The sequence below is a fragment of the Pezoporus flaviventris genome, unplaced genomic scaffold, assembly GCF_033815535.1.
Source record: "Pezoporus flaviventris isolate CSIRO_AGI_PZ_B2104156 unplaced genomic scaffold, CSIRO_AGI_Pfla_v1 ptg000001l, whole genome shotgun sequence".
NCBI classification, from domain to species: domain Eukaryota; kingdom Metazoa; phylum Chordata; class Aves; order Psittaciformes; family Psittacidae; genus Pezoporus; species Pezoporus flaviventris.
The window spans coordinates 27,041,065-27,063,800 of NW_026892549.1; the positions used below are offsets into that span (position 1 = coordinate 27,041,065).

At 36.2% G+C, this 22,736-nt stretch overlaps 1 protein-coding gene across 3 annotated transcripts in view; it reads right to left on the reverse strand.

Annotated features, from left to right (window-relative positions):
• GRID1 (glutamate ionotropic receptor delta type subunit 1) overlaps positions 1 to 22,736 on the reverse strand; it is a 596,456-nt gene that overhangs the window by 56,977 nt on the left and 516,743 nt on the right. For all 3 annotated transcript variants that reach the window (XM_061449455.1, XM_061449436.1, XM_061449445.1), the window contains one exon: positions 1,584 to 1,685. In XM_061449455.1, coding sequence (XP_061305439.1) covers positions 1,584 to 1,685 — 102 coding nt within the window. The remainder of the gene's footprint in view (positions 1 to 1,583; positions 1,686 to 22,736) is intronic.

A 22,736-nucleotide genomic window follows, 5' to 3' on the forward strand; every position in this document is an offset into this window, starting at 1 on the left:
GTTAACTCTGGACAGCTTGGTACAGATTTTGAGACAAAAACTGTAGGCCATGAGGGATACTGTGTGGCATCCCAACTAGACACTAGTGTCTCAGCACCTGAGTCCTATCTGTAGCCTTGTGTTTTCCATAGCTCTTGAGAAGAGGCAGAGACTCCAGAAAATAATTCAACATCCTCTAGCAGCTTCCGGGTGCCTGAAGTACCTGCCTCTTCTCACCAGCTATAAAAAGGCAACAGACACCTACCTTACTGTCCTAACTAGCTGTCTAGAATATAGGTATTAAGCTGTCTAGAATATAGCTATTGTTAAGAACACAAGTCCAAGATAGGAACATTACTGTCCATCTATCTCAGTCCATATTAGATTTAGAAAGCCATTTTTTACAGATAATGATTAGTCCAGGAGACATACTAAAACAAAATTTAATGAATGCTGCATAAAATGAATATTTTAAATTGTGAAAATTCAAAGAATAACCTTCACAGGTACTGGTCCTGGAGTATTTTAAATTAAAGTACGTTTTGGGACGACCAAGGAAATGCAGCATTTTGTGTTATGTTTTCTGTCAGGTGTGGGCATCCTGTTCTCCTGCAGGGGAACTCAAGGGCTGCCCGCAGCACAAGGCTGGCTGCCTTTGAAACCTGATACTGATATTCTTATGGAAGGGATCTGCTCACCTCCCATGTAAACTGCAGCACAATCTCGCCTGTCACCAGGTAAAGCAAAGAGAACTGGGGGTTGGAGGAAGACCCTTAATGACCTTATGCGGTACTTCTTATTTGTACCATGATTCAGAAAAAGAGAAATTAAAAAAACCCACACATAGGAAAACCTCAAACCCACAGCAAAAAAACAACCAACCAACCAACCAACCAACCAACCAAAACCAAACCAAACCAAAAAAAACAAAACAAAAGCAAAACAAAAAAACCCCAACCAAACAAAAACCAACCAAAAGACCCCATTCTGCAATCTGCAAACAGCAATATTTTAGGCAGGAATGCAGCCAAGCCCCAGTTTGCCCCTAATTTAGCACTTAGCTGAGAAGAGCTCTGTTACCACTCTGGATACTAACAGACAGTCCCAAAAGTGTAATGATTTTTTGGAAAGACTATGCCTTTCTAAAAGATATAGTTTATCTCAATGGGAATTTATGAGCTTGATGGAGGAAACACTTGATTAAATTTTACAGCCTGCAGCATACAAGAGCCAAGATTAGATTATCATAATTGGCCCATCTGATCTTAAAATCCAGGAAATGCTGGAAAGTGCATATCTGAGTTAGAGTACAGTATCTGGAATGCGCCCCTGGGCACTCGGGCTGCGTGCTGGTTTCATGCCCAGTAAGAATTACAATGCAGAAAACCAGCATAAGCAAACAAACAAATGCTCTGTATCTCTAACAGTGCACAGCTTCACATAAAATAATAAAAGGCCATCATGTATCTTCCTTGTTTATGTAACTGATCATCCAAAAATACAGTACTGAAAATTATAGGGAAAAATACTGTGGGAAATGCTCAAAATACTCAGGTCCTTTTTAATTTGAGAATTTTGTTTCCGGAACTCAAACAGGATCATACCAAGACAGTAACCACTTTGAGTGTCAATCCTTGTAAGTCATTGCCCAGACGTCGTTCTTGTAGGCTACCATTCAGTCCTTTCTCAGAGTCCCACGTTGCCAACTAGAACAGAAAGTATAGTGAGTATGAAGGACTATTATGCAGAAATCTTTTAGTATTTATATAAACACTTAACAGTAGCTCGACTGAAATAGGATGAGAGATGTGTGGCTTTTTTTAATGCAGAGTTAGAATTAGTTAGATTCAGAGGACAAACATATACAAGTACCTTGCCCGAATGTATTTTCATCAATGCCTGTAACAGAACAGCTCTATTACTTGTAGTATTTGTCATATTATTTCACTTAGATCCCTCTGATACGACATTTCTCTCCAGAGTGTTTATATTGTCTGACAACCCTCAGGAATATCTGTGAACTCACTATCCCATATTTCCCTCTCTGCTCAGATCCTCTCCTACTTTTCAAATCACTCTCTTATTATTAAAAACTAACCATTTTTTGCTGCTGCACAACATTGTCACTCACGGATAGTCGTAAAGTCTTGACACGGATTCTGTGGTGTCAAACTGTCTCCTCTCTCCCTCGGACTTAGAATCATAAAATCATAGAATTGCTTCAGATCCTATCTTAAGTCCTGTTTTCTCTGTTCTTGCCCTATCTCTGCCTCATCAGTAAAACAATAACAGGCTCCTGATGATAAAATAATCTTACATATACCAGTACTTTATGCATCTGCTAGAGGTACCTGAACACATAATTTCAGGATATATCCCTGGAACATTACATCTAAATATTTTATTTTTTTCAACTAAATATATTGCTTTAAAAATCAGTTTTACTGCATTTTCTGAAGAAAAAATGCAGTAAAATTCAATAGAATAGGTTCAGTAGAAAAGTCATTCTTGAGTGACCTTTGCATTATTCAAACTAAATATGCTGTTCAGCAGCAACAGCTGTCAGACACTCCTTTTGCCTTCAAACAGAATCCATGGTGTCGTTTTGTTCAGAAGAGTCATAAATAATATCAAGCAGAAACTGTTTCCTGCTTTTTTTCTTTTTTTTTTCTGGCTTTACACCAATACTATGCTCACATATGTGGAAGCAGTGTTGTTAGCTGAAGGCACGCCCTGTAGAAATTAAACACAGTCCAAGATCTGTGAAATGTGGCTTCATCCTGCCAGAAGCTAATTTTCATGTAACAAGTCAAAACCTTCTTGGAAAGAACTTATTTCGCTGAAAATGCCTATGGCTACACGTCCTACATGATTTATTTCTATGACTTCAGTTTTAACCTAAAGCCTCAAAAATGAAACCAACAAATAAAATGTGACGGGAGAGATCTGTATAGTTTTATTTTTGTTTTGTTGCACTAAACTGATAAACAGAGAACTAAAAAAGAACAGAACAGTCAGTAAGTATTTGGCCATCATAACTATCACGACTGATGAAAATTATTCTATACTCACTAAATCTTCAAAGCTGAGAACACAGGAAAGAATTAAGCTATACCTCCTTTTAAACCAGATGTTCTAGGGGATGGAGGAAGAGAATGAATGAATAAATAATATTCGGCTTTCTAATGACAATCCTGAATACCGAAGTATCTCAGACTGAAAACTCTCCCCCTGTGATGACAGTTTGGAGTGAAAGATGAGCATCCAAACATTAAAGTGTCTGTATCAATACAGGTAGATACCTATAGCCATTGTATCTTTTAAATCTGAATTTAAATGCTGGCTATAAAATATGTCCAGATGTTTCTTAGATTTTGCTATTGCCAAACCAAATTAATAAATTTGTAATCTGACATAAATCACTGTGGTTCAACAGACTTCAAACACCAACATGAGTGTGTGTGGCATATATTTTGTCCAAATCTGTAAAAGAAAATTCACTCTCCAAGCCTTTTCAGCTATCATGTCCAGCAAGTACATGATAAAGATGCATGAAAGGTTTTGGCCAAAATAGCTTCCGCAAGCTACAGATGGTGATTAATTTTTTATTTAAAAATGGGAAATGTAACACATTCATTTATTACTTCACCACTGATGGACTAGCATTTCAATTCTTTCTCCCACTCCTTTTGCTTTCAAAAACTATCTGGTTTCATATCAAGGCCTTTGACTTCCTGAATACCCTACATTTTACATTCTGCATTAACTCTAAAAATTCCAAAAAGGAAACGGAGACATGCCAGTGGAAAGCCATAAATATATTCCTTTTATTCAAAAGGAGCAAGACAAAGATTCCTCTTTTATGTAGTAAGGTGTAAGTGCAAGGAAAAGGACCATATTTCAATGAAACACAGAATTCCATAGTGTTCTCTGTGGAGGCACAGACATTTCAGTCTCTAAAAAAAGCAAACTATGCACATAAAGTCGGTAAATGGAACATGAGAAAAATCATTTCCAGAAGGGATTTTTCCTGTGTGTCCTTGTGCTTCAGAACATTTCATTTGTTCAGAAGTGTGCCAATTTTAACTTCCACATCTTGCAGACAGAATTTTGTTTATAGGACCAATGTATTTACAGATATAGCTATCAATTTCAGACAGCTGATCTGTCAAGTTCAACTGATTTCCAGCACTGTTAAACACAATGAGTACTGCTGTTAAGGCTGTTGGAGTTTCATTCTTTGGAGAAATATGTACCAAGCTCCTACCAGAAGTCTGAAGCCAAAGGCTGTAGCACAGCCATAAGCTAATAGGAGAAAAAGGGCTTTTAGATCTCATTACGACAAACAATTACTCGAAGAATTAGCACTTGTGTCATGCATTTAAAAAATCTGGAACAAATATGTAATGGCAGCCTGGGTGTTTGGGTTCTTGTTTTTTATTTTTAAGTTATTCAGTTCTGGGCGTTAAAGTTTTGAAAACAGCTACTTTATTAAAGCCTTTCAACTTAAACTTTCTTCCTAACTTCTCTTTCTGAAACAGACATATTGCAGGGAATCATACAGTTCTAGCCATACATCAGAAGCTCACTCATCCAATAAAGACAAACCAGAGGAAACAAATGTGAAATTCAGACAAAAAGGTTATTTGTTGGAAAATTCTGACTGATCTGATTCTGAAAGACCTGACTGATCTTTATCAATATTTACTGTGTTTTCAACCAGAACTGCAGTCACAATTTTATCATAGTTTTTAACCTTTACAAGCGATTTGTATCTCCAAACACAACTACTCAACACACAAGCAAAAGAATTACATGGCTAGACAAACTAGGAACGTCCAATGATAAATTATGTCATCCAAACCAAAGTATGACTCTCAAACCTGCTGGTCAGGACTTTGTACTGATACGTGTCAGGAACTTCAAAGAAAAACTGATGTCAATGTAACTTCAGGGTTCCTGAGTTCCCATCAAAAAAACTAGAAGTCAAATTTTTTTCAAAGGACTTTCATAGCTTCATTAAGGATGCAGCTGCTGGATGCCCAACACTTACTTGAGTGATTAGCTCCCCAGGGGAAATCATATTGAGATGTCACGGTAAAGTCACACTAGAGAATATCAGAAAGAACTCTGCAGAAGTGTGAATACCCTCATCAGCACAATGAGGCAATCCTTCTGCTTAAACAAATCAAGGCTGCATTAAGCACTGATTTGCAAGATTTAATACCTCCTGTGAATTTGATCAATTAGATTGAGATCCTGCATGCCAGTTCCTTTAGGAGATTAAACTGATGATCAACTCAGTTATTTGTTACACATCTGTTTGTCTGCAAAGTCTGCACGTTCATACTACTCTACTACACAATAATTAAATATTCGTTGAATCAGGAACTTAAATTTAGTTTTCCTAACTCTGCTGTGAATGTTCACACCACTGGACTATGGCAAACATCTTAGGCCCAAAACAAATGGAGATGAAAATTATCCCAAACTACTAGTAAACTCATGAAAATTGACATTACCATAAAAAGTTGATATTTAATGATTCTATCATAACAGTGAATGAGATCATCTACACTGTTTTAGTTTATGGTGCAGTAGTTACTGTCTAAAAAACCATGTCACTGCTATCTAGTGTCATTGTAAATATGATATCATGTTAAACATGATCTATTTTTCAGGGAAAATCTGATTCCCATGAGAAACAAAATGCGATAGTTTTCAGCAGATGTATAGTAATGTTTGAAAGTGCTACACTCAATCCAGAAAATGCACCTTCTATTTTACCAAAATCCAAATGCTTTTATGTGCTGACTCCTTTGGAGCTAAGGTTACACTTTCCAAAGAAATGAAGTTCGGGATTTCCAGCCTTGAAACCTGATAAACATCTAACAGTCAGGAAACTGAAGAGAATGCAAGGTAGTTCTCATGCCAGGAGACAGAGACACCTATATCAGGCCAGAGCACATTTTCTATGAATATGAAAGCTGTTTTGTATATGGACTTAAATAAATTAATTTATGCCACTCACAGTCTGATAATGGTTTTAGATTAAAGTTGAATTGAAACAGATTTCACTTCATTGACAACTTCTTTCTTAAACTTAAAGTCAACATAGCATATATCAAATACGGCGTCCTTGTACCATCTATGCTTTGTGCGTTGGGCCCTCACTCCCTTTGCTGGTCTTGCAATATGGCTAAACACTTACTGAAACATTTAACATTGTAAAAGCAGATTTTAAGCAAACATGGTAATAAAAAATACCAAACAAAATGTGAAAAAGGAAATTAATGTTTACAAGAGACAAATATGAAATAAGGTAGTGGCCCATTAAATAAATGGAGCAAACTGGACACTCCTCTGTTGCAGTTTTAAGGAATAAAAGGAATTCTATTTAAATATAAGAAAACAAAAATTTATATTTAACAATTCTTTTTTAAATGCAGTATATCAATAATCTAAAGAATTTCCTGTCATTCAATATTCACAATAAGGTATTAGTAGGACTCACACATTGGATTAAGTGTCATTCTTGAGGAACTGACATGATTCCCTGAAACATAATTTGCATTTTTATGACTGGGGTTGCCTTGATGTTATCAAAATCTTTTAATTTGAAATATGGGATCATAATTAAGAAAAAACCCCCAATCAAACGTTTTGGACTGTGTATTTGTGTAATCTGTAGTTACATAAAACAGGATTACGAAAATATAAAGGTATCAATTATCATACATGCAAACAAATCCAAACACAGATACAATTTATTTCTCTTACAGCTACATAATTATTAAGAATGTTCTAATACTTCTACTCTAAAGCATAAGCTTGTAGTCATTATTAAGAGTAAGATACTGGGCCAGATCACCAGCTGAAATAATTAAGCTATAAATCTCTGGTCCAGCATAACTTGACCTTGCCTCCAGTGAAATACCTGTAAGTGATTTATGTCCAGATGTTTGTTCTATTCTGATATTCTGCATTTGTTTGTATTCAAGATATAGTTTACTTCTGAACTGCAGTGAGACTGGGGTACCTATGTGCCCCTAGCCACTGAGATCTCCAAAACATTAAAACTACAAAGTGGAGAATTGTGAACCAAGCCTTAAATGGTATAGAAACTCAGGTTTTTGGGTGAAAATTCTAACACATCCTGTTGAATGCTCAAAATGCTCAGTGTGCCATGAAGGGGCCACACAAGTATTGCATCTACATGATAAAAGTTCAGAGAAGAGCAGGGAGATCATGGAAAGCTGATCTCTCCCATACTTGAAACTTCAGCAAACAGCATCATCCATCTCCTGAGACAGTAAGCTCTTAAAAGGCAATGACCAGGAAATCAGTATAAAGTAATGAAAAATGGAGGACTAGGGAAGGGCTGCCTACTCTGGTGCTGTTGCCCCATGGCACTGTTTGTCCAACAGGACCCTGGTTTTCTTTGCAGGGCAGTGATGTGACTGCTGATGCTCTAATTGGCCTTTAAGAATGTGAGATATTCAGGGAGAATAATGCATCTTATTCTAATTTTAGTGCAAGGTTTTTTTTTTTTCAAATGTATAGTGCTATGTAAATGATACCAAAACATCTGTAGAAAATCACAGGAAGATGAGCATTAGACATCAAGACCTTGTAATGAACGACTCATTCTGGACAAACTTGACTGCCTTTTCAATAATACCACAGAATTAATAGGTAACTGACATGTAGAAGATAATATACTTGTATCTTAATTTTAGTTTTGCTTCATACAGAGTCTTGTGAAAGCACACCTAGGACAATTTGAATTTGTTTACTGAATAAGGACAGTATCACGTGATTTATAGACTAGCCTCTAAGCAACAAGAAAGAACGATGCATCAAGATGAGAGAGAAGTTTTGAGATAGCTTAGAGTAAATCAATATTAAGATCTTATTTACTTAATAGCCTTCTCAATGATATGGAACAGAAAATAGCAAATTACTAAAATTAAAATGTCTAAGATACAAAGATATCTCAAAACTGGGAAGTGTTGCAGATACCTCAGACTAGAAGAGTGAGAAAATAAACTGGAGTGCTAAGAATCCAGACATGAAATAATAAAAATATGCATTTTACATAACTAGAGGCAAACATTTATGAAAAGCAAAAATGAAAAATAGAGATACTTCAATAGAAGGAACAAAGAAATTAACGTTAAAAAAATTTGGAGGAAGAAAGCGTTCTGCAAATGGATGATGAGCTTGTAATACAGTGAAGCTGTGAAGGCACTAGTGTGGTTATGGACTCCACAAGTCTCATGGTGTAGGCTACACAGAGTGCAGTCACCACACAGCTGAGAAGAATACAGTCTTAACACTGTTTAGGATCTGTCTGAACAAGATTTAGGTATACTGGAAGAAAATCGAAGGAGAACAGGACAACTACTACTGGGATGGAGGAGTCAGTTTGTATGACAAAAGACACAACTGTGAATATCTAAGATAATGATGACTTATAAATGAGAAAATTAAAAAACAAAACTAGATGTAATTCAACATAACCACTGCTGTTGACTTCCAATAATCTACAGAGACCCTTTCCCATGAAATACAAACCATTTCCTAGAAACATTTATTCATTCTCAATGCAGACTGTAAAATTCCAAATAGATAAAATAGCAGAGCTTTTCTGGGTATTTCTAAATGGAACTATTATTCATGGGAAAGGTTCGGCACATCCAAGATACGAGGAAGTGCATATATAAAGGAAATCAAAGAACAGCCTGACAGCCTGGTGGTTCCTGAATTCACCAGAGATATCAGGTCTGAACCAGCGTTTCACGTAATGCTGGATCCCAGCCAAAGGCAATTAGGATACTTTTCTTATACGTGGCACAACATTCAAGTTCTAGACTGCAAGGTTTAGCCTGTGATCTCATCAATTTGTCTCATCTCAGGTGAATGGATTAATCACCATCTTTAAGGCTAGTATGGGGGCAGGTTATCATTCACAAAGGTGAAAGGAATCAGTTTAGTCTTTATGATGAATGGCATAATTCCTGAATACTTGAAAACCTCAGATATTTTAATTTCCAATAAAAAAATCCCTTCCCCACTGCTGAAATGAAGCCATTCTTAGAACTCAGCCAGGGAGAAACTATGTAGAAAGTGCACAGGAGCCATTTAAGGTCCCAGTCTACAATCACTTACAATTGTACTTTAACTTGGCAAACCTACATAATACCATTGAATCCTGAGAGTTACACTTATATAAAGTTAACTGAGCATAGACCTAGAATAGAAAATAAAGTTCAATAACGCTGGAGGAGGGATTTGAGTAGGAAAGAGCAATTGACCTGAACTGACATATCTAAGGAAATAGATATACAACACTGCTCTTCTGAGAAGCCGGGGAGATAAATGGCAAATATCTTAGATTAAGATGAGACATGAAGACTGCCCTTGAAGTAAGTGCCCTTCAAACCATGTAAGGAAACTGGCTCAAAATTAAGAAGGAAGAGTAGCATTAACTGTGTCAGTATCACATAGATACATGAAATCCTCATTTAATATTTCAGAAAACAATTCTCCAATTGTCGGAACAAAATGTACTTTGGAAAGAAGCTGCATAATAACAAGCAGAAAATTGATACAAATTGGAATGAAAATGTCAAAATAATTCAAAGGGCTCAAACCAATAAAAACTGATTAAATTTTTTTAAAAAATGCAAATTAGTATCACAACTATCACGCTTTGCCATGTAAGATCGATTGCAGTATTTAAACACTATCATTCAGAGAGTAATTAGAATCTAGGGTATAGAGTCTCTGTCTCCTTGTCATTTACAATAATTTCTACATAATATACATGGAAATACAGGGGAAAAAATAACCTAGAACTCTGAGGATAGTTTAGGAGGACAGAGGACTAAAAGCCGAGCCTTTGGTAGAGGTATTTCAACACTAATATTCTTCATTCTCTAGAGGCCTGTATATTTATTCAGCTCTTGCTCTACACATTCTGCATTTTGCTGCAATTAGCAAGTTTGAACTTACCTAGCATAACTCAGCAGTATCTTGCTCCACTATTTTTATGGCTCTTCATTGAAGAGAATATAAAATATTTTGAAACAAGGGGAAGCAGTTTCCTTTATGGTTTTCATTAGCCAAAGATCAGTTCAATTAAATGCAATGGCCAACTATTTTACATATAATAGAGCTCTACAACATAAATTAAGATTAGACACATTGTGCCTTATACTACTAATATTAAGGAAGCTAAATATTATTGTATATGCATCTGTGTATTCAGTAGGTTTCTGCAGTACTGTGACTGAGGAGCTTCATGCAGAATTGAAGTAGTAGCTTTCTGTAATACTGGAGCTCTTACTGACCCAGTATAAAACTTCTCATACCTCTTGGGAATGGATCAGCAGCATATACTTTGTATTTTATATTGCATATATATCACATTTAATACTATGTTGAAGGATATAAATTATGAATATTATCTTTTTTCTGAAATAAGATATTGCTCCATTAATTGGCAGAATGAGACATTACTTTGCCAGCAAGTCAATGAAGATGCAATGATACCAATTCAGAATTCCTTCTTTTTCCACATTGTGGTAGCTAGTGAGCATCTCTGATCATTTATGCAAAACAAACACCTACATTCTACTGTGCCAAGCCTGAGCAAAGTATGTAGAGGGCAGTGAATCTGCATGGAGCTGACAGGACATGACAAGATAAATGTAACCTGCTAATATTCATTATATAAAAGTATAAATAGGCTATCTTCAGCCCTGGTAGAATAAATTGCTTCGATTAATACTAATCTTTGAAGGGGCGGTGACTGCAACATGCTGATATTATTAGTGCAGCAACACAGGCACTAGAAAAGATGTAGTATTAAATGAAGCAACCTTAAGAGTGATGAAAACAAGATGAACAAGAATATTGTTCTCTGATAGCTTCTCTATCAAATTTAGGCAAGCATTACTCTGTCCCTAGATTTTTGCATTTTATTTTCCTAACACAAAATCAAAACGTGGGAAAAATAGTGTTAAAAATAAATTTGAGCTATTTTCTTTTAGGATCTTAGGGGCTTTTCTCTTGCAAAGCAGGCAGATAACTTCCACGCCATCTGCAGTTTTGCCACTTTTCAAGGTTTTAAGATATGAACAACACACTATAATGTAGCAATGCTATTGCTGAATCAGATGGCAGTGTTGCTATACCAAAAGATGTACGTGCAGTATCACAATTCTTTTGAGGTTTGAATATGTTTACAACAGTGAGTACCTAAGATACTACTGAATCAGGCACTTCCAAGACATGTTGTAAATTATCAGTTGATACGAACTGAGGCCTCTAAGCATAAAATTAAAACTGATAAATAAACATGAAAGTTAGACCAACCCAAATATAAAGTCCACAACAGAAAACATGAGTGACTGGCTGAAAAACCCTGCAACATGAGCTCCCTGCCACGGGATTACCTATTTGGAAGACAAACAAGCCACTGATCTTTCTTCTGCAGTTTTAAAAACAAACAAAATTGCTGCCCAGTGAGAGAGTGGGTGCTGGACTCCAAGGATACTCAGAATGCTGCAGTTAAATACTGAATGTCAGGTAGTTCAAGAGTAGCTGATTGTGGACAAAACTAAACCAATTCCCCCTGTCATTACTCATTAGGTGTGGGTAAAATGGAAACAAATCTATTTAACACAATGAACAGATTCTTTTCAAAGATTCCAGATGGTTTTGGTGGGAAATTACTGGCTTTTGAGATCAGAACTATCTTTGTTATCTATGCAATAGTGAACTCAGCAGACTGTTCTGTAAACACAAAAATCATTGAAAAGTTGGATCTAACAACAAATACGAATTCATGTTGATTTTATATAGGTTCTTGTCCTGCTCTGTGCAGTGTAGTAACCAAATGCCACTCTGTAGAGATGTTCTGAGAATTTTACTGGGGTGGGAGAGCAAGAAAGCATTGTGCAACTGGGCAGCTGGCAGTCAGGACCTGGTATCTTTTCCAGTCATTCTACAAGTGAACTCTGCACTTATGAATTGGTGTGCTACAACTGGCTATGCCAAAGCATCTGCTCCCTTCTTTTTTTTTGCAATTCATTACTCTATTTCTTGGATATCATCCGAGATGAATGCTTTTGACTTCCCACTACATATTCAAGAAATATGTACTGCAGTTCTAACCTACATCTGCAGTTCTAACAGCTGCACTTTTCATAGCCTAGCCCATTCTGTGATCATGTGAGGAAGAGACTATGGTGTGATTTCACCAGCTGCCGACCTTCTGAAGCTTGGCCATCACAAATTCACTTTCTGATTCTGGTTGGCACCGAGTCATCTCAGAATGAAAGCCCAGTCTTTGGTATCATCTGCTGAGCTAGCTCTCAATTGTGTATTGAAAAATGCTCTTCTCTCAAAATCCAGATATATTTGAGAAACTCCACAACTTCAAGAGGTTGTGGATTTTTGTAAAAAATTATTTTAAAAATAAAATTCTTATTAAAATTTTCAATTGAAACACTTCGAGATTCAGTGTCTTTTTACATTTTCCATGAAATTTGTTATTTTATTTGTTATTTTATTTCATTTTTCTATGCTATTCACTGCTATTACCTAATTACCTCATGATATTTTTGGTAGCAGCCTTGATATAACAGTAAGGACAGTGTGCCAGAGGAAAAGATAGCCTATTCACATCTTAATTCAAAAGGTGTGGTTTTATAAAACAAATTTCAAACCTTAACACAAAGAGGTCAAATTCTTAGATGAGATATTTGTACTTAAAAATGAACATTTAAAAAACCCAATATTTTATCAGAACTGCTGTCAAGAGAAGTTAATATTCTCTGTTGACATAGGTAACAACCCTAAATGCCATTTTCCCTGCCAAAGGTTTTAAGTGAATTTCGACCAGCTCTGGTTATCAGCACTGAAATCTAGACCCATATCTACAGAACCCTGAAAATTCCTAAAATAATTTTAAAACTTCACTTTTTACTGAACTTTCCCTTGTTTTGAGCTTTACAACATGACTTCCTCCTTATCCTTGCTTCCTATAGAGTGTGATACAAAATGGCTTGCACAATTTGCAGACATTTTTCTCCTCAACAACAAAGAAAGCATCTGATTAAAAAACCCCATAACTTAGTGTTTGCTAATGGATAATTACCTCTCCATGAATCAGAAGAACTGTAGATAGTATTAAGAAAAATATGAATTTTAAATTTAAATATGGATTTTTAAATGACATACATTTAATGACTTTAATTAACAACAAGCTACATTGAGACAGCTTTCTAAAATATATTTATCCCTTTGGCTTTGTTATGTACATAAACCAGGTTTTGTAAGGCAAATAAAATCAGCTTGCTCTCAAAGCCAATTATCAGAGAACATACGAACACTATATCCACAGCTATTATTATTTATATAAACTATATACCAGTTGCTAAGCATTCACAAGGAATATAATACACAACTAATCTTTGATTATTCTTCATAAAGAAACTGTGATAAGCATATTTTTCCATTTACTGTTTACAAACCTTTTGCCTACAAAGTTTTTGCCCTCTTTTGTTTTTCCCCACTCCAGATCAACACTGGGGAGACTTTTTATCTTTTATAAAATATACCAGAAGTTCAGAACTTCTGAGCAATTTTACAGTGACAGTGCACACAGGGTATGTAGGAAATATTGCAGTAATAAATAATTTTCCCCGTCTCCACAAACTAGCACGTACAGCAAAACTCCATCACTAGAAAGGACGTAGTAATTTCTGAAAAGTAGTCAAAGGTAAGAAATGAAAGCAGGTAAGAAAGACAGCTTGTACTATGTGTAATGCTTAAAGGCTCACCTTTCAGATTCCTTACTACAGCTTTAAAAATAAACACTGATCTCCAAGAAGCTTTATGGCAAGCCCTACATCATGTTTGGAAGAATTCAATAATTTAGTAAGTTTATTTAACTAATACAAAGCTCATTTAATATTACACCTGATGCTTTGATGTTACCAAAGTGTTGAGAAAAGCTTTTAGACAGGTCAAACGTGATCACATTAGAAAACAAGACATGATTTATGTGTGGTCCAAACTTCTCGGTGGGAGGAGACAAACACTTTATGGCCATGGAGGGCCACATTAAAATAGTAGAACCTCTACTGAGGGAAAGGCAGCAGCATTCTGGGAATGGCCCACCAGTCATATCTCATTTGCAGACACCCCTGGCTTAAAATATCACAATAATTCCTAAAGTGTAAATGGCTTTGTCACTGCAGAGCAGGTAGTCTTTCAACAATAAACAGCAGAGTATTTGTATGCAGAATTAGGGCTAAAATGGGCAATGCCCTCACAGAAATATGGATGCAGAAATATGACAAAGAATTACCATAAACATATCCAAGGAGGAAAAAAACCACACATTACATTTATTAAATCCTTCCTTACTGCTTTGACCTGAGATTCTTTTTGTTGCTATGGTAATTGTTATCCAGATATTTATACATTTAAAGAAAAAAATCAGTATTCTGTCTCATGAAATTCTAAGTATGAGAAATATCTCCTTAATGCAATATAAAGACTATTTCCTCAGTGGACCCATCAGGCATACATTTTCTTAAGGTCTTCTGAGTCTATTTAAACTTCTCTCTCCCACACATTCTATGACAATGAAATCCAAAATATAAGCATGCAGTCTCTGAAAATGTACTTTCTTTTATAAGTTGTAAGCTGGCTTCCTGTTCATTTTATTAAGTATCTTCTATGTTTCCCTTATGAGAAAAAACAAGCAATTGTTCTCATTTTGTCTTTTCAGCTCTTTGTTTCATAAACACCTAGCCACGCTGCCCTCTTTTGTCTGCTTCCTGAGCTAAAGAATTATGGTCTCTATAACCTTCTCATATAGAAGCAATTTGATACCACCAATCATCCTTTTTCCTCTGTATCTTTCCTAGTTATTCTATATATTTTTCAGGGTGTGGTGGGGAGGAATAAAACTCAGACCAAAACCCAACCCTATCCAAATAGAGACTGGCCAAAAATCAGCTCACTGAAGACTGGAAAACTGGCTTTGGAAAGCCAACTTTCTGATACAATATTAAGCATGTATTTTAAAATTATCTTGGAAGAGCTGCCTCAAAAATCTTTAACACTGCATTTCAGCATTATAATGCAGACACAGCTGAACAAGTGAAAGTAGAAAGTAAACGTCACTTGCCAATAGAAATTGAATATGTTTAGATAAGATACAGGTATAAAATAGAAAATAAAGCTTAGCTACTATATGCACAGTAAGATGTAGAATTATTTAATGTTTCCTGGAAAAAGATACTTTCATTCAGTAGAAAAAATGATAACACCCTCCATTGTGTTACTTTGAGGAACTCTTCCTCCCCTGCATAAGCAAAAGGTGGCATACAGGAAGTAGAAAGCTATGAGCTAGCAATAGTCTTCCTCTTCTCACTAGGCTCAGAGTAAAATAAATAATTTGTTGGTTAACTGGCTGCAACTCTTTATAAAGCTAAGGGGAATTGCAGCAAATGCTGAAACTCCAGCATTTCTGTAGATCATTTTTCTGTCTGCATTAAGTACATCAGGCATCTACAAATGTTCCAGACAACACGGATGTTTTTGTAATTCACAGGATTGCCTTACAGGTCCCAGAATGTCTGAAGGCTACAGACTTTGCTCACAAATCAAATTAATTAAAGGGAACAAAATTAAAAATGTGTTAATAATTATGGGTTGTTTTCCACATCTCCATGGTGCAATATTCCCAGCTACTTTGAGGAAGGCTTGGGACAAGGACTAATGGTTGAAATGCCCTATGATTTGTTGGCTGTCCATCAACTTAGTAGCTCATGATACTTGAGTGAAAACTTGCCCATTACTGAACTAGAAAGGCCTGAATTAAACAGGTTAATAACTAGCTTTATGACAGAGTTCAAACTCTAGCAACTACAGGGAGGGATGAATGAATAGGTGACAAATACCATCATCACATCACCCCAGGGGATGCTACTAAAATACTGCTGATTATCACTCCAAAGGTCACAGTTTGTTGACAACCTGGAAACAGTCAGGGATAGAAAAGAAACTCTGATAGACAAGGTCCTTCCAGAATTGTCAGCTCAGACCACGAAAGCTGCACCTGTTCATTGCTTGGAGGCAGAAAGAGGGCTCCTACACTGAGGGCTGTCAGTCTGGTATCAGCACAAACACTCACTCACTTTTAGAGTACAGGAAGGGAAAGAGATTTCACTGTTTATCATCTAAACTATTGAAAAGCCTGGATGGATGCGTGGATGCATGGATTTGGTACCCAGGCCCTGCATCCCAAGAGCGACAAGATGCAACTCTTCAAATGGTCCATCAAAAAGCAGATCCTAATTAGAGACAGCTCCCTCAGAGAAGGACTTTGCCTTCATCTTGTTGAATAACATAGACTTAATCATTTAAGATTATAACTGAATTAGCTAAAACATTCCCCTTTAAAATTCTGTCCCTCCCTACACTCACCTACAGCTGTCATAAAAACGACATTTCTTCACCTGTCCTTTAAGGAACATCCACCTGGCATTAAATATAGATATATACATGATATATTTCAACAGATATATATGTGTATATATGTGCATAAAGAAGTCTGTGCAATTTTCCGTTGTAAGCATGTGGCTAAGTTTAAATTGCCTTTCTGTACTAAATGTCACAGCCACTATAGAGAGCTACAACTGAAATAAACGTACAGAAATGGGAGGAAAAAATACTCAATATTCTCAACTAGTTTTCATATTTTTTTAACCTAGTTACTTGCTCTTCTTTAGGGATACTTCTATCTACTTATACCACGCCTCCCGGTAACACTACAGAGGCTTCATATATACACAGAAATTCAAAGAAAACTGAGGATTTTTTGCATAATGGACTGCATATGAATACATCACAAACTGTTGGTTAAGGAATTTCATAAGACTAAAAGACCAGTAATCACATCAAACAATGGCAGTAACCAGCACATCATTCGTATCCTCATAACAGCCCACCATATCAATACAGATTTCTTCACAGACCAGCTATATGTCACCTAGCGGATGCTGTGAAAACTGCTGACATTACAGCTCATGCAAGATGTCACATTCAATATTCTTCAACAAAACGAACTGACACTCTTCCTGTCTATGGCAGATATGGCTTAGGATCTGATAAACATTTCAGTGATGGTGTAAATCACTACAGAAGGGTGGCTATTGACATGTCCCAGGAGAATATTTATATCACATTGTCAAGCACAGTAACCAACATGCACATCATTTTTTTTTGATATTTTTTAACAACTATTTTTTATACTTTCCCTGAAAATACAATATTGCTGTAAAGGCCTGGAAAATAAAATCTACATTGAGGAAAACAGAGAAAACACCTTTCTCTACCTTTTTGTTTAAATAGTTTCACTAGTTCTACTGAACAGCAATTTTTAACAGAGGCATTTTCGGACATGGGAGAATGGGGGAAGCAAAGTGCAGAGTATGTGGTTACTACTACACTAGAAGTTATGCTAACAAAAGCACCTGCAACTCAGGGTATTAGTAGCCTCTGTGTTATATGTAGAAAGACTGACACCAGATTCATACTTTGACCAGATTTTTTTATGCAATAAAGCTGTTTTGTATGAAAGTAATAAGGTAAAAGAAGGAAAAAAAAATTTAGATTAGACTGACTTTCCTGCTCTTCACATATTTTCTGTATTTAACATCTCCATTGAGATGTAAAGCCAAATTGAAGCCTGCTGTGAGTACAAACCCAGGAAACAGCAGATCTGAACTCATTTTGGTAGTCCTGACCTATGGTCTTAACCATTTTTTTTGCTTTATAGTAAAAACATTACAGTGCAATACAAACCACCATTCCTGCTTCATTACTTCTGACACCCATACTCTAGATCTCATTACCTTCCTGCCAAGATACTTGCCCTAACATAAGCATGAAACATCAGCTCAGGCTTACTGCACCATGTCATTGCAGCTATAGAACTGCTTCCCTAAGCACTGGCAGTCATTTCATTTGTTTATGCATGACATGCAACTTTTGCTTTTCCCATGAAAAGGTTCTGGTCAAGAATCTTAATGCTACTCTAAATTTGGACTGGCTCTGGTAAGGCTGTGACCCTAGTGGCTCCCTGACTTAAGCACGTGCCTCAGGCTCCAGCCTGCTGCAGGGGTGGAGCAGTGCTTCATTTTTTAGTTAAAGGGTCAATGGTATTTTCATAACTAGTCCAAGTCCAACATGAAGATGGATGGAAAACTTTAGAAATAAGACTGAAATGGTGAAGTAGGAGCCTTAGTTTTGTGTGGATTGTACTGAAAGATCAGCAAGGAATTACAGTGCAGTTGCTGAAGCTGAAGGAAAGAGGAACAGTTATTTTTCCACCCCTCTAACGATTTGATTACTCCTGTTTCTGACACTACAGTGATACTGGAATTGATTTAAATACATTAAAGCTACTGGAAATCATAAGGGTTTTTGGCAGAATCTATAAAATGGAGAGAGGAGAGTTCATTTGTCCCATTATGATGATGATATTGAAAAGCAAACTATGCCAGCCAGAATCCACCCCACACAACCCCAAACCTTTAATTAAGAAAGCCTGATATTAAGTTGTACTCAATTACAACACGCGTAATTTGCCACTGTGCTCCCAGAGCTAGTCCATATGCTTGCGAGGCACCTTTTCAAACTCTCTTTTGGGCTCACTATGACTATCATACAATGTGCTTGTATTATAATTAAATTTGGCATAATTACTTTACAAAGTGATCAGTGACAGTCTATTGTTCAGGAAGAATTAATCCTCTGAGCCTTCCAACATCATTTTAGTTCCCGGTTCTAAATGAGATTTCAAAGAATGTAATTTATAATAACTAAAATCCCCAATGCACACTTTAATATAGCTTTTCTTTGTTATAGCCGTTCACTGCTAAAATGCTCCTGAATTATAACACTCCTGGTGTAATGATTAACCTATGCTGCATGGGATCACTCAAATGGGAAAGAAACCCGGCAAAAATACTTAATAAGATACATTTTGACACCTTCTCCTTCTGCCTCCTTCCCAAAATATGGATGCTGTAGAAACCTTTCAGAACCCATTCCACTATGTAAGTATCATCCTTCCTCTAGGACAATGCTTGCCTTTCCAGAAGCATCCCAAGGATTCCTCTCATCTGAAATATCACACTAACGTATGTATATATTTGAAGAAGGCATAATGATTAGACTTGAGACAAAACTGGAACTGCTATCATAAGAGAAAGCAGGCAGTTTGATTTCCTCCTGAAATGGGATGTGGAGCTGAGCTTTTCCACAGAGAGAAATCTAAGTTGGGCAGTGTCAAAACATTTTGTTTAGACATTTTCAGTTTAAGTAAAATGTTTTGACAAAGTGGAGTCTTTGGAAAAATCCTTTGCCGATCTCATGCATTCCAATATTAAAACACATTTCCCCATTTCCATTCACTGTAATCCTAGTTCTCAATTTCTTCCTGTGAACAAGTTGCTAAAGCATATTATATATCCCACTGAGTAAACTCCTATGCTTCACTCCAGTCCTTCAGGATCACCATGTACAGGGAATACATAAGAGAATCTGACCAATGATACAAACCAGAAGATATTAAATCAGTTCCATACTGTGGGGTTTTTTCTTATTATTATCTTGTCAAAATTAAACCCTTCAGGACAGTTAAAAAAGTCTAAATTTTAATTTAATACGTTTTGACCAAAATCAATGCTTTTGCGTGCAAATTTACACACCAGAAAATAATTCCAATGAAAATCTGCCAACCAGTTCACACTACAAATTATTTTTATTGGTGCGATTTTTCTAAACACTATGTGAAAAAGCTTTCATTCAGTCTACATGATTAATTAAGTTCTCTGAACTATCAAAGCTCAGTCCTTTTTAATGTCAACAAGGTTCATCTGTGCAAATGAGGATGCTGGCCACTAAGTTTAGGGATGTGAGATTCCAGGGAAATGTCATTATTAGGATAATCAGCAGTCAATAATATGTTATTCTGAAACTGAATCAAAAGTCACGGCAGAACACCTTTTAGACAAAGCAGATAAGTTTCACATGTCTGCTATCTAATAGCTAAAACATGAATTTGTTCAGAAAGCATATAAATTATTTTTTTATTGGCAAAATAACTTAGCAAAATAAACCAGAAAACTATAGATTTGGTGCCAAGCATCGGCAGTCATTCTGCTCATGCATCATGTATAAGGTTAGCTGGTTTATGAATTGGTTTGTGAACATTAACTGCAATGCTGCCAACAAAAAAAAAAAAGCTTCAAAATCTCCAGATGCTGGATTCATATAAGACCATCATATCTCTAATTTTAAAGAGGAAATCTCCAGCCTTTATGGCTCTAGAGACTGACTATGTTAAAGTCAAATGTAGTCGCATCAGAAAAATTAAAAAGCCCTTGTAATTTCGCATTCTTCTAAGACAGTACAGATGAGTGGAATCGAGTTATTTCCCAGAAGTGAGGATCAAGCATTCTTCATCAAGGGAATTGAGCTAGAAGAAAATACTCCAAGGTGAGATGTAAAAAAAAAAAAAAATTAAAAAATTACAAAAAAAAAAAATTTATTTGTATTAACATTTGCAAGTATGTTTGTAATTTCTATTACAGAGTCTCAGACCCCGACAATCTTAATATCAATTTACTGTAGAAACAACAGTGGAAAATAACATTGCATTTAAGATAAAAGCAACCAGAAAAGAAAGGTGAGAGGGGCCCAGAGGGGCTTGATGCACCTGATGGTACTACATAGCTGATGGACATAAAAGATAGACTATGAATGTCTGTATGGATACAGTTCAAATCTGAAAAAGCAGTGGAACAGAGAGTTGAGAGCAGGAGAAGGAGGGAATGATCAGGAAAAACATGAGCAAGAAGGCCAGGAGGTGGGAGGAAGAGAGACAAAGGGAAAGAAAGGGAACCACTTTAAGAAGTGAGTAGAACGAATGCCACAGTGCATAAAACATGGCAGGTAAGCAGGAATGTGCAGCTTTTTTTTCTATTGCAGTCACCAGAAGCATCACTTACTGCTAATGCACCTGACAGGCTGATTAGAATATTAGCCAAATAGCATTCTTTAGAAAGAGAGGAACATTTCTTTGCTCCTTCTGGAATGCCCTTTGATGTCATGGCAAAATACTATTCGCTGTGTCTCTGATGAGCTATCTAATAAAGGCCTTTTCAAATCTTCTTTCTTCCACCATTCTGCACATACCATAGTGTGACTAACCTCGAATTACTTGACAAAGATGCTGCATTTTAACATAAACATTTCTCTGTAGCAGATTAAGCAGAACTCCGAATGATAAAATATAAAGTATTAACATCAGCAAGTATGCTTATGATTTCTATTATACAATCTCAGTTTATTATTACAGAATAAATATACAATGGAGAACAGCAGATATGTTTTGGTTATGCTACTTTCTGTCTTTCCTTAATTTCTTAGAATTTGGAGATGTTACACAATTTTGAATCTAACTTACTTATTAAGTATAACATTAGCACTGACATTATAGTTTAATCCACAGTACAATAAACAAGTGCAGTAAATTCTCTCATGTTCATACACAAACAGTATTATCTTTTCATTTCAAGAGATGCCAATACATGGTAATAGGACTTTGCAAGATAATTACAACATTGTACATTGACGCAGTCATCACATTCACTCCAGATATCTTTTTGGGGCTGGAATTTATACATTGCCAGCCAACCTGCCCTTGGACACAAGCATGAGGCTCTCACTGCAGTCAACAAGAACTGTGTATGTTCACAACAGGCAAAGTTTCAGCCTCAATTCAGAATTTAAACATGCCAGTAGTCACTCTGAATTTTGGATTAGGCTCAGGTTAAAGATGTTTCTGCATCAGGACTGCTTTCTTGAAACTTAAAATAAGATAACAAATAAATACGATTATTAGACTTTTTCGTTAGCTGTTTAGGTAATTCCTCTGGTGCTCATAGAAATCTAACAAGAACAAATAACACAAAGTAAACCTGGTTTTGGGTAGTCAGAATCTTATGAGCAATATAAAATTATTTGAAAAAAACACCCCCCCCCCAAAAAAAAAAAAAACAAACAACAAAACCCACAAAAAACCCCAGCCAACCACACTTTGAATTTGGTTTGCCACTGCTTTCTAACTATGACCATGATTAAAGTAAAATGTGAACTCAAAAGGCCTGAAATAATGCCTGTTGAATCAGAAACTTCTAGTCTTCAATGCTCCCATATTCTGGTGGGATAGGTGCAAGACAGATAAATCCCAGCACTCACACCACGTAGCTATAGAGGGGCACCATCCCTTGTAGGGTCACAAGGGAATAAGAACAAGTTACTGATCTTCTTTCCCTTCCATTCTCGTATTTCTCTTCCCAATTAATCAAAACGTGGAAAACAGAAATAGCTTCAAAAACATCTGACAGTGTTATCCACTATACCAGCAGAAATATGACAAGGTTAATCACCTGGTTTAAAGGAGTCTAACTTCCCCTTGCAGGCGATGGTTGCTATCAGTTTTCTTGTGGAAAGGCAGTCAATAATGTCTCCTAATCTCTTATAACAGACATGAGACAAGCATTCTATTACAACCTAAATAAATGAGAGAAACTTTAATTTTAAACCTGCCTATCAAAGTGATATTCCAATAATTATTACAGTTATGGCTGCCATCTTTT